Source organism: Lipotes vexillifer, unplaced genomic scaffold (assembly GCF_000442215.2).
Source record: "Lipotes vexillifer unplaced genomic scaffold, Lipotes_vexillifer_v1.1 scaffold684, whole genome shotgun sequence".
NCBI lineage: Eukaryota > Metazoa > Chordata > Mammalia > Artiodactyla > Lipotidae > Lipotes > Lipotes vexillifer.
The window spans coordinates 22,293-36,162 of record NW_006797362.1 but is presented as its reverse complement, the minus strand read 5'-3'; the positions used below and the strand labels follow the sequence as shown (position 1 = coordinate 36,162).

The 13,870-nt window shown below is 37.1% G+C and overlaps 1 protein-coding gene across 1 annotated transcript in view; it reads left to right on the top strand.

Moving 5' to 3' along the window:
* SYNJ2BP (synaptojanin 2 binding protein) overlaps nt 1–13,870 on the top strand; it is a 36,648-nt gene that overhangs the window by 16,321 nt on the left and 6,457 nt on the right. Inside the window, exon 2 of the mRNA XM_007469288.1 lies at nt 7,976–8,112. Within this exon, the coding sequence (XP_007469350.1) occupies nt 7,976–8,112 (137 nt within the window). The remainder of the gene's footprint in view (nt 1–7,975; nt 8,113–13,870) is intronic.

Genomic DNA, 13,870 nt, shown 5'->3' with positions numbered 1-13,870 from the left:
TATATACCATGACAAAGTGCAGTTTATTCCAAGAGTGCAAAGATGGTTCAATATAAGAAAACTGGTTGATGTGATACAACATATTAATAGAATGAAGGCAAAAAAGCCCACATGATCATCTCAATATACAGAAAAAGGATTTGAGAAAATTCAACACCTTTCCACATTAAAAACACTCAGTAAACTAGGAATAGAAGGAACTTCCTCAACATGTAAAGGTCATATATGAAGAATCCATATATGGGTACATCGTAGTCAATGATGTAAGGTTGAAAGCTTTTCTTCTAAGATCAGGAACAAGACAAGTATGCTTGCTTTCACCACTTCTATTCAACATAGTGTTGGAAATTCTATCCAGAACAGTTAGGCAAGAAAAAGAAATCAAAGGCGTACAAATTGGAAAGGAAGAAGTAAATGGTCTCTGTTCACAAATGATACAATCTTATATGTAGAAAACTCTAAAGGTTCCACCAAAAAAACTTAGAATTAATCATAAACTTAGCAAAGTTGCAAGATACAAAATCAACACATAAAATTAGTTGAGTTTCTATACATGAGCAATCTGAAAAGGATGTTAAGTAAACATTTCCATTTACAATAGCATCAAAAATAATAAAATACTCATAAATAAATGTAACCAAGGAGACAAAAACTTGTACATTGAAAACTACAAAATTTGGCTAAAAGAAATTAAAGGCATGCTTGTACATTGAAAACTACAGAATTTGGCTGAAAGAAATTAAAGGTGTGAATAAGTGGAAATACATTCCACGTTCACAGATTAGAAGAGTTAATATCATCAAGGTGACAGTACTATCCAAAGCGATCTGCAGACTCAGTGCAATCTTTATCAAAATCTCATCTGCCTTTTTGCAGAAATAGAAAACCCCATCCTAAAACTCATATGAAATCTCAAAGGACTCCCTGATAGCCAGAGTAATCTTGAAAACAAGCAACAAAGTTGAGGGACTCACAACATCCTGATTTCAAAACTTGTACAAAACTGCAGTATTCAAAACAGTGTGGTACTGACATAAGGACAGATATATAGAGCTGTGGAACAGAATAGAGAGCCCAGAAATAAGCCCTCTCATAAATGGCCAAATGATTTTTGAAAGGGTACCAAGACCATTCAGTGAGGGGAAAGACAGTCTTTTCAACAAGTGATGTTGGGAAAACTGGATATCCACATGGAAAAGAATGAATTTGGATCCTTGCCCTCCATCATATACAAAAATTAACTAAAAGTGCATCAAACACCTGAATATGAGAGCTAAGATTAAAACTCCTAGAAGAAAAGATAGGGAAATTTTTTCATGACATTGGATTCAGTGATGATTTTTTTGATATGACACCAAATGCACAGGCACAAAAGAAAAAAGATTAATTGGGTTTTACCAAAATTAATAATTTTATGACTCAAAAGATGCTATAAAGAGAGTTAAAGATAACCCACAGAATGGGAGAAGATATTTGCAAACCATATATCTGATAATGGATTAACACCCAGAATATATAAAGAACTCTTACAACTCAACAACAACAAAACAACCAGATTCAAAAATAAGCAAAGAACTTGAAGAGACATTTCTTCAAAAATATATAAATGGGCAATAAGCTCATGTAAAGATGTTCGGCATCACTAGCCTTTGGGAAATCCAAATCAAAACCACAGTGAGATACCGCTTCACATTCATCAGAATGACTACTATCCAAAACCCACCCCAAAATGAAGATGACAAACATTGATGAGGATGTGGAGAAATTGGAACCTTGGGCAATGCTTTTTGGAATTTAAAACGTGGTACAGCTGCTGTAGAAAACAGTTGGGCAGTTCCTCAAATTGTTAAACAGAATTACCATGTGATCCAGCAATTCAATTCCAGATATACACCAAAAAGAATTGAAAACAGGAACTCAAACAGACACTTGTACACCAGTGTTCATAGCAGCATTATTCACAATAGCAAAAATGTTGAAACAACCAAATGTCTATTGACAGTTGACTAAACAAAATGTAGTATGTACATGCAATGGAATATTATTCAGCCTTTAAAAGGAATGAAATTCTGATACCTGTTACAACATGGATGAACCTGGAAGATATTATGCTAAGTGAAATAAGCAAGACACAAAGAACAAATATTTTATAATTCCATTTATATGAGGTATATAGAATAGGCAAACTCGTAGCGACAGAAAGTATAATAGAGGTTACCAGGGGCTGGGGGAGGGAGGAGCGAGGAGTTATTGTTTAATGTATATAGAATTTCTATTTGGTATGATGAAAAAGTTCTGGATATGGATAGTGGTGATGGTTGCACAACATTGTGAATGTACTTAATGCCACTGAATCATACACTTTAAAATGGTTAAAGTGTTAAATATTATGTTGCATATATTTTACCTCTAAACAAACAGTAAGTTGTTTGTCCAGTGGTGCTTGATTTTGTGTTACATATATTTTACCACAAAATAATTAGATGAATAGTGGGTTGTGTGACCAATTGAGCTTGACTGGTGTCTAGGGAAAATTAGTGAGATTATCTTGGGATAGAAAAACCCTGCAGGTAGATAGGGGGAAAGTAGAGTGTTTGTCAATCTAGTGTTCATAACTCAACAGTGGCTATCATCATTGGGGTTAATGGACTGTTTTGTTTCATTTTAATGAATTATTTTTTCCAGAATAACAGATTGTGAAACACTGCTCTTTTACTTTATAACCTTTAGATTTTAAAGAGAAGAATCTGAAGGAAATGAAGGATTTTTCCTTCTCTATCATGATAGTAAGTAATAGGGACCCTGACTAAGGTGACAGAACTCTAGAATGACCAGTTCTTCCTCTGGAATATATTATCCCTGAGGATGTTCTACAAGGATTATCCCAGCATTGCTTATTCAAGCCAGCTCCAAAACAAGTTGACTTCGCAGGCTTTTTTCTAAAGCAGTTGTTCATATTTTCTACAAAGATACAGTATAGCAAAATGGTTTAAAACTTACACTTAGCAATCAAACATGCTAACTTAGTGTCTGGGCTTTGCAAAGAGTTAACTGTGTGACCTTTTATAAAGTTACTTAATCTCTTCCTGCCTCACTTTTTAAATTCACCTGTAAAATGTGAGTGATAAACACTTCATGTGTTTGTTGAGAAGACTAAATGAGATAATGTACATAGAGTACCTAGCATAGTACCTGGTACATATTAAACGCTTAATAAATATTAGTTGTTGCTGCTGCTGTTGCTGCTCTTATTTGTCAGCAAGCTCAAGATCCAGACCTGGAGACAGGAGGAGTCCACAAGACGGCATGTCTTGTTTAATTTTACAGGGCTCTTATACTAAGCACATTTTCTTTCTCTCCCAGTCCTATGATGGTGTCATTCTTATGCCATCTGTACTTTTTTGTGTTTAGACTTCTCTTCCAAATTAGAGGCCAAGCAATCCATTTTAATCTTGCCACATTTTAAAAATTTATTGGCACATTATAACCAGGGTTCACTATGGAGTACGTTTTCATTCACTCACTTTTTTAAAAAGTCTATTGAGCCCCCGTCTTTTTCTTTCTCCCTCTCCCTTCAACCCCTTTTGGATAGTAGATGCCAATAACTGAATTAATTATACTCTTCAGCTCCATAATACATTGTCCTCATCAGTACGTGCAAGGTCCCTCTTTGGTTTTATTTTTACCTTTCATCCCTAAACCTCACCCTGTATCCTTCCCTCACAGATAATGTGTCTTTACATGTCCTTAAATATGCATGCATTTTTGTAAATAGGTAATACTGTTCTGCATGAATGTGTTTTTAAGAAGATTTTATACTATTAATACCAACATTACATTTTAAAACTCTGTTACTTTGTGTATGATTATTCAGTGCTTCTGAATTTTAATTATCTCTCAGTTACCTGTTCCCCAAAGCAGCGATCCCCCAACTTTTTGGCACCAGGGACCGGTTTCGTGGAAGACAGTTTTTCCACAGATGGTGGTGGGGGGATGGTTCAGGTGGTAACGCAAGTGATGGGGAGCGGCAGGTGAAGCTTTGCTCGCTTACCTGCCGCTCACCTCCTGCTGTGTGGCCTGTTTCCTAACAGACCATGGACCACTACCAGTCCACGGCCTGGGGGTTGGGGACCCGTGCCCCAAAGAATGAATACCTAAATTACCATCAGTTCCTCAATACCACAAAACATGCGGCAATTAACATATTCTTACATTACCCTTGATAGGATGATCAGATTGGTCCAAACTGAGATGCTTTTGACATTGAAGGGGACTATTTTAATTACAGAGACAACAGGTGTATATCAAGTCTCCCAGACAAACCAAGATATGTGATCCACCCTATTTATAGAAGATTTTCCTAGGATGTAGCCAATAATCAGCAGTTATATACTGGCATACCCCTTCCCCTTCTGGTTGTTTCTAGCTGGCATCTGGTTGGTGCATGTGCTGGCCTGGTTACTGCATATTTTAAATACCACCATTGCTAGAAATTACTCATGAGGGAGATGTGTGGGTCACAGGTAAGAGACATCCTTAATTTCAATGTTTGAGTTCCAGTCCATTCTTGTCTTATTAATAGGTGGGTGGACTTTTTAATCTCTCTGTCTTCCTGTATTTCAAGACTTTTCACATTTATATTTATTCATCCTTTCTCCATCAGACTGTCTAGTTTGGGGTTGTCGCAAGCACTACTAGTTTATTGACAACTACTGTTAGTGCAGTTACTCCATATAGCAAGCACTACATAGTTTATAAAGGATTTTTTCAGATTTTATGTTATTGGATGCTAACAACTACCTTTTGAGGTAGAGAGGACAGAATTTATAATCCTTACGTTACAGAAGAAGCAGCTGAGGATCAGAGATACACTGACTTGTTTTAGTCCGCATACCAGGTAAGTTACGGAGTTGAATTTGTAGCCAGGTCTTCTGACTTTAATTGACTTCTGCAGAATCTAAAAGGGACTAAAGGATAAATTTGTTGTTAAAGCAGGGACTGTCCAGTTTAGCTTTATGTTTTCCTCACAATATAATGCAGTGCCTGACACACAGTAAATGATCAATAATTTTTAATGAATAAGTGGACTGAGGATTACGTAGGTATCCATGGGGCCCAGGTTTAAACTGGTAGTGTTGCTACTCAGTTCTTCGGCGACTCCCATTTATTGCAGCGATGCTTCAAATTATAGATAAGTTCAGTTTGTAAATGTTGTAACCGTAGAAGGGAACTTCATGTCAGTCCAGAAGGTCTCGTATTAATTGGTGTGGTTCATTTACAATTGAAGTAGCAATAAGCATGGTTATAAACATGCCTATATAATGTGATGGGGGGAGTAGACTACACTTGTTTGTTTATAGAAAATTTTGGTAAGATTTTTTTCCACTCTCCTTTTTTTTCTTTTTAATTTTTATTGGAGTATAGTTGCTTTACAATGTTCTGTTAGTTTCTACTGTACAGCAAAATGAATCAGCTATACATAGCCCCTCTGTTTTGGATTTCCTTCCAATTTAGGTCACCATCCACTCTCCTTTTTTTTTTTTTTGTCTTGGCAAGTCTTCTCTTATATGAAGCATCGACAAAGGTCATTGGTTAGTCTTTGCTAGCAGGTGGTCTGGACTGGAGAATCCTAGGCAGCTTTATTGGCATGTCTGTCACTCTGGTTAAGAAGGCTGGAAGGCCATGCTCAGCTGGGACTGTTAACCTGTGTGCCTACACTTGTGGTCTTTCCAGCATGGCAGTCTTGGGTAGTTGGACTTCTGAGCACAAGGTACAGGGTTTTTTTCTTTTTGGCGGTACACGGGCCTCTCACTGTTGTGGCCTCTCCCATTGCGGAGCACAGGCTCCGGACGCGCAGGCTCAGCGGCCATGGCTCACGGGCCCAGCCGCTCCGCGGCATGTGGGATCTTCCCGGACCGCGTCACGAAACCGTGCCCCCCCGCATCGGCAGGCGGACTCTCAACCACTGCGCCACCAGGGAAGCCCCACTCTCCTTTTTTAATCACTGTTCTGTAGCTTTAAATAACCAGTAGCAGAGTCCCTTTTCTTCCTAATTACTATGTTGCATTCAGCTGCTTAACACATACTTCCTGTTCCCAGGATCTCCAGAGGCAGCTCTAGTGTTTGGTGAGGATGTTGGATTTCATTGAAAGATTTTCTCCAGATAGTTTTTTCCAGTAGTGAGAGAGGCTGGTTGGCTTCAACCACCTTGCTCAAACCTGTCACAGTCTTAAAGTTATTTCAAAGCCTTTTATAGTCAAGGTCCACCTACCTTTCCATCTGATCTAAATTAACTACCTCCCATCCCCTTTCCAATACCTCCCACCCACTATGATTCAAATTAAGAGTTTTCTGAGGGAAACCATTTAGTAATATAAGATTTTCATACCCTACCCTTTAAAGAAATTGAAATAGTCATCTTCTGGTGGAAGTTCTTTCTATTATGTATTCTTCTTTTCTTTCTCTAGCTATAGGTACACTGTATATGAGGTATGATATTTCAATTAGACATTTCCTGCTGCTTCATTCTTTGGCCATATGTTTCCATAAATCATAGATCGATTCACTACTGCTTATGTTAATATTGTGAGGTTCACTTATAAGCTTTCCTCTCACCTTTTTAAGTATCTGTTTTCTATTGAAACCAGTAGAAGGCTACTGATTATGGCTGTTTTTTCCAGTTGTGCCGTCAGATATTTGTTTTTCAGTTGTTTCCTAACTATCTCCTTTCTCTTTGCACTGTGGCTTTGAATTCTACAGTACCTGACATAAAGAAAGCCCTAGGGAAGTTCCCTTTTCTTTCATTTCTTTTTATTGCATAGATGAAATCCCTTTATAAATGATTTTGTAAAATGAAGTCCTTCTCACAACTTAGTGTTTGGTCCATGGAAAAATTACCTTGGTAGTCAATTTTTGTTCTTTTTTAAATTCAATTTTATTTTATTGTGGTAAGAACACTTAAATGAGATCTACTCTCAACAGATTCTTACATGTCTAATAAGGCTGTTGTTATCTATAAGGCACAATGGTGTACATCAGATTTCCATCTTGCATAACTGAATTTCACGGAGCTAGGCTCCGTGGTGAAGAGGGACTTGAAAAATACAGGGGTTAAGAATAGAATAATCACACATTGAAGTGAAGAATAGAATGGTAATTGCCAGGGGCTAGGAAAAGGGGGAAATGGGTAGTTGCTAATCAATAGGTTATCGGTTATCTATAGTGAATAAAACTTGGCAATCACTGTACCCAAGGATGTGGTTATTTGTACTTGAGGTATAAAAGAAAAGAAGAGTGAATTTGGTGATTTAGTCCTGTCAGGAAGCATAAGTTACCTTTTTCGTTCCCAGGTTTTCTGCCAGTGCCTACAGTACTGCCCCCTCAATTCAAACTAGAGAAAAAAAAAAAAAAAGAACTCCCAAGGTCATTTCTTCCAAAGCACCGCCATCCACAAACTCTCCTGAAGTTAGAAGTATTGAGGGGATGTTTTGTTTAAGAATCTCTCTCCCACTAAATAAGGAACAGTTCATTTGCCGATTAGTTTAAAGCATAGCTTCTTCTAAGCCGGAAAGTCAAGATTTGGGGCCTCTGAATGCCACCAACAGAATCAAAATCAAATGTGAGCAGAAGCACATCTTAAAAGAATCACCATTATTTTTTCACTGAGTTCAGTATAGATCTTTCTTTTTATATTCACCTAACCATGTTGATCATTGTGTTTGTATTTTTAGTCCTGCCTGGTCTGAGTGGGCAACCCTCGGTACTCTTGACCTCTGTTGGTGATACTAATCATTGACCTTGCCCATGACTAGCCACCAGCTACATCACAGTCTTAACTTCCCCACCTCCTACCCGCCCACACTCCCCAACCCCCACCCTTGCCACAAGGCCTTTCCTTTCTCCTCCTCCTCTTCTCTAATCCCTTTCCTTCTTCTTCACCCCCATCTCCTTTACAACTCCTCCATGATTTTCTCAGGGCTGGGCTTCAACATCGTCGGTGGCACAGATCAGCAGTATGTCTCCAATGACAGTGGCATCTTCGTCAGCCGCATCAAAGAGAACGGGGCTGCAGCCCTGGATGGGCGGCTCCAGGAGGGTGATAAGATCCTCTCGGTGAGAACTGGCTTCCGCCTCCTTCACTGTCCCTGGCTCCCTAGACCCTAGTTCCTACCCCCAACTCCTTCCTTGGGAAGATTCCTCCCTGCCCTTTTGGATCAAGAAATACAGTAAGGAAAACTTGAGAATGGGTTGTTAAGATTAAAGTATAGTATGTAGTTAGAAACTATGCAGTTTAACATTTTGACAGATAACCGCATTCTCTCCAGAACACTGGGAACTAGGCTCCGTGGTGAAGAGGGACTTGAAAAATACGGGGGTTAAGAAGAGAGCCGTATTACTCAAAAAGCTTTCGTTAAAGGTAAATTATTGAAAAATGAGAATGGTTAGAAAGTCTTGAGCACTCTATGCCAAGCAATATGCTGAGAACTTTAAACTTATTTAATATTGTAGCAACCCTATGAAGTCGTACAATTATTATGCCTATTTTGCAGCTAAGGAAGCTGAGGCTTGGTGAGGTCAAACAGCTTGCTCAAGGTCATTCAACTAGTGTATGGCAGAGAACTTGGTCTGTGAACTTGGAACCTCTACTCTTAACCCATATACTATATTGCCTCCTAAAAGATAAGTGAGGAGCTAAGAGGGTTCGTTATCCTAAACAGGAAGGTGCATGGTTATTTAATAATAGAGTTTATGTATGGTTCTGTATAAAAACTGAAATTAGTCTTTTCTATTAAGGGTAGAATTAGGGAACAAAAAGACATAAGCCTCAATGTGAGAGAATTTATTAGACACAAACCAAGATAAGGAGCCTTTCTTATGTGAGCCATCACCTCAGAGAGAAAAGAAATTATTTGAAGGCCACTCAAGTTTTTTTAAAAAGTATGGTAGGAGATAAATGTCCATGAAAAGAAAAGTAGATATCTAAAAAACTGAGCTCATTTGTCTTTAAAATTTTTAGCAAAGAGGACTTGACTTTATCAAAACAAAAGAATTATTACAAAGATCTCTACAAGATATAAAATACTACAAATATATGTACGACACTGATGCAAGGTTATGTTCTAGACAATTAAGGAAAAAGTATGTGAAAGAAGAGAGGAAGAAATGCCAGGCAAAGAAAAGGCAAAAATATAAGATAGGTAACAGAGAAAAAAAGACGACAGAGAAAGAGAAAAAGATGGAGCTTATGCAAGAGGAAAAGGCCAGCATATTCTCTATTCTGTCTAGGGCTATATTCCCTGACTCCAGTTTCCTTGCCAAGAGTTTGCTCCAAAATTCAAATTCTAGATCCTGTTTCTTAAGAAATATTACCTCACCATCCTATTCCCACTGTATCCTTAAGTGAACTTGTTAGGTATTAACCATTAAATGGTTCCATCTATTCTTGAGCTCACTTTATCTCTTTGATGTACTTAAGTACTCATTTATAATTGGCTTTGGAGTCTCTGTAAAATGATGCTAAATTATTTATTAGCCTATATTCTCATTTATTCTTTATGGGATTCCCTAGTTTCCTCACATGGTTATTTTTCCATGTTGTAAAATTTGCTCCAACTCTTTCTTTTAACTGTTGCCAGATAATCAGACTAATAATATGTCCTTTCCTTAGTACATATCCATTTTGGGTAACTAATAGAAGTATCATTAAGTGGTCTAGATTTCAGGTGAGTTATTATTGACTATTAATTTAATCTTTCCATTTCTCCTTGAATAATGCCCATGTTTTAATCTTAATATCAAGTTCTAAAATTAAATAACTGCATGATAAATCATGCAGTTTCTCCTTTCTCATCAAAAGTGAAATTTAATTTTTTGTGATCACTGTGGATGAATGTAAATGATTTTTAAGACCCTGTTGTATCTGACAACCATGAAACAAAAACAGATATTACCAATAGAAGAAAAGATCTGAAGTTGAGATGAGGGTTGGAGACTCCTTACCCAAAGTTGATTTGTATGTGTGTGTGATGGTGAGAATGCTTTAATATTTATATAGGTTATCAGAGAACCTGGGGAAATTATATTTTTGTAAAAAAATAAACTATCTACGTTTCTCGTTTCTCCTGTGTGTCTACCTAAATGAAGGGAGGTAGATAGTCAAGAATAGTCAATTCTCAGTGAACTCTACATGTTTAATGAAACTTATAACTTCAGGGTGATGTAGCTGATTATAGGATACAGATTAATGTTCCATTTTGACCAAAACTATCATATAACAGAATGGCATGGATTGGGCCATTAGTCAGCTGCATTTCGTATTCTCTTCAAACAGAATTCTTATTTTGGTGAATAAAAGAGGTGAGTAGTCATCAACATGTATTAACTATTGTATTTGATGGCCTGCAGAGCACTGTGCCAGGTGCCATGGAAAATTAAAAGAAAATGAAAGACCAGTCTGTGCTCTTAGATCAATGGGGAAGACCCACCAGAAGCCCTCATCCAGTCAGCTACAGAGACGTTGAAATATACAGAATCCTTTAGACAAAGTACCTTTAAGGAAGAGTCTTTGTCTTCTCATCTCTGTCCGCAGCATGTAGGCCTGTAGCTGGCATAAAGTAAGCATCTAGTAAATTATTTGCTCTGTGAATGAATTATAACTTTTTTGGTTTGGCTTGATTAATTGGAGCTAGATAATCTATTTTTTTTCTTCCTTAAACTTTAATGAAAAAAGAGGACCCCTCCCCCAAAATTGTAATTCACTTCAAGATTTTGGGGGGAAATGAAAATATCCAGAGTGTAATCTGAGGTCAGTGCTTATTAAATTGAGCCCATTCTTTCTCTATATTTTATGCATCTGTATTTGTATTATCCTATAGTTAGTGCTCCAGTAACTCTTACATTATCCTAAGATAATGTTAGATTATCCTAAGGCAATCCAAAATTATTAATCATCCAAGAAAACATATTTTAACTCAGTTTACTCCTTTCCTAAGGCAAGAAATAGGAAACTCATAGATTGATAACAACCACAGTTAAAGCAAAATATTGTATGACTCCCCATCGGTTAACTAGAATACCACAATCCCAACACTCTGAACATTCAGTTAGCAAAACTTTCTAGCGTGTTGCAAATCTGTCATATCTCAAGTTTAATATAACTTACAATATCATGAGTTAAGGAAACTGAAGTAGCAAGTTTAGCAGTATTCTCAAATTTCTCAGTTGAATAGCTCTTGGTAGTAAAAGTAAGGTCCAAGGAATCTGGCAGTCACCTGGGAGCTGATTACAAATGCAGAGTCTCAGGAAACTGCTCAGACCCAGACCTACTCAGATAAAAATCTGCATTATAACAGATCCTTGGGTAAACCCATGAATAAAGTTTGAGAAGCACTGCTGTAGGCAAGTGTCTTTCAAACATTTTGAATTATGACCCATAATAGGAAATACTCACATGCACACACACATAACTGAAGCAAAGTTTAACAAAATAATACCTATTTATTCTATATATGATGCATTCTAATATTTTGTGTTTTCTTCTGATTTCACTTACTTAAAATTAAATACTGGTGTTGACCCACTGGATTGACTTCACTATCTTTTGGAATGGGTCAACAGACTTATATTTGAAAAATCACTACTCAGTAAATGGAAAATCACTGATGGAATCTGTGGATGCATAGACTATGGATTAAGTAGGCTGGGTGTGGAGAAGACTTTCAGGCAGTTTAGGTTAAAGCTAACTCAAACTTCACCAGATTGCTAGGATGGGACCTAATAATTTGCACTTTTAACAAGTTCCCAAGTTAACGCTGCTGGTCTTGGGACCATACTTTGAGAACCTCTGGTCTATATTAGTAAGGATGGTGATAAAGAGAAAATGGATTCCACATATATTTAGGGGTAAAAATCTACAGAACTTGGAGGTTAGTCATTATGAGCTGGAATCTGTAAAAACAGTTAGAGAAGGAAAATATTGGAAAGCAAATTTGGCTGTGGAGTAGAGAGATATATTGTCAATTGAAAAAGAATCATCATTTGTTTTATGAAGCTGGTTTACCTCCAGCATACTTGGGCAAAGGATGAGAAATGGTTCTTTAAAAAAGAAACTCCCTTTGCATTTCTAAAAGGCCTCTTTTTTTTTTTTTTTTTAAGCAATTAGAGTAACTGACCTCATACATTAGGATACCTTTAGAATTAACTAGGAAGGTTGAAAGGTATAATTGGCCTGTGTTCCTTTGCCTGATGTCACCCAATGTCTTTCTTCCCTGCTGGCAAAAGGAAACTCACGTGAGGACCAAGATTACACACTGAGTCATTGGCAGCTAGAGCTGCTATTAGAGTCTAGGCCTTTCAGCTTTGTGTAATATCAATAAATGTCACCCAGGCTTTGTGTAGTTATGGCTTTTGCAGAGTATACTCTGCAGCCAAACCTCAGGAAATCGTGTGGCATTTATTATACTCAAATGTTCAGAGCATTATTCAGGTACTATAGGGGTTATAATGATGAGTTGAGATCCAGCCTAAGTTACTTACAGTCCAATGTAAAGTGTTATAAGACAGAGTTCAGTTTGAGCTTTAAGATAGTTACATAGTATGGAGATTCAGGAAGTAAATCATTCACATCTAGTGCAGTTATCTAGAAAGGCCTTGTCAATGAAGTGGCACTTAACTAAATTGCTTTTTTAATGTGAATGCCACTTCAATATATAAAAAATGAATAAAAATATTAACATATAAACACCATGTGTTTTCATACTACTCTAAATTTTTTAAACATATAGTATAACACATAAAACTGAAACTCCAAAACCAATAAAAATTTAATTTACAACATTAATGTGATGGATAGTGATAGGCTGCAGAAATAAAATTCTTGCTTACAATGTAAATTTCTAAAGTTTAGTGTTGTTAGTGAAGGTTTGGGGGCTGGGCTGCTTGAGTTTGAATCCTAGCTTTGCTACCTCCATTCTGTATGTCCATGGACAGGTTGCATAGCCTCTCTAGTTTTATTACTCATAAAATGGGGTTCCTAACTTATAGGACTATTGTGAAAATTAAATAAGTTAGTACATGTAAAATGGATAGACAGCTCCAGACATGATAATAAATATACAGTGATTCCCAGCTACTAAAACTGCTACAGCAAAGATTATTTTGAGCTCAGTATTCCTGTCATGGAATGTCATGCAGTGACTCAGTTTTCCCACTTGCATTCATATCATTATGAAACTTGGCTCTGATATGGAGCTATGACATCTTTGGCATTTGTTGACAAGACTGCATCACTAACTTATTTGTCTGCCTCTGAGAGAAAATACCTATTTCTTTACAATGAGAAATGCAGTTACCCTATGGGCAAGTTTAGTTACGTGAGTATTCCCACTACCATCAGCAATCTCATACCTATTCTCTCTCTACCAGGAATTAACTAGAAAACTGAGTCTGAGAATTCGCTGTGATGGTTCTAGAAATTCTGAAGTTCTTTCCCTTTGACAAATCTACCGGCCAGAAAACCAAGACATAATCAGAAGGTGGCTTGGTAGCATGAAATCACAGTCTATCAACTAGAAAACCCTGTATTCATTTCTACACCATAGATAGCATGACTGATCGTATTTAAGATCAGTCTTGGGGGATAAAGAGAATTTTTTAAAAGGGGAAGGTATTCAGATGATGGGTATAGCTTGGCACAGGTATGAAGGTAAGAATATATGTTTTATGTCCCAGGATCAGTGAGTTGTGTGATTTAGCTAAAGCATAGGATGTATGAAAAGGTAATGAAAGATTAAACTGGAAAGGTAGGTTTCCAGTCCTTCATTTCCTGGAGGACTTTGCATACCAGAATGAGAAATCAGGCATGCACTCTTTC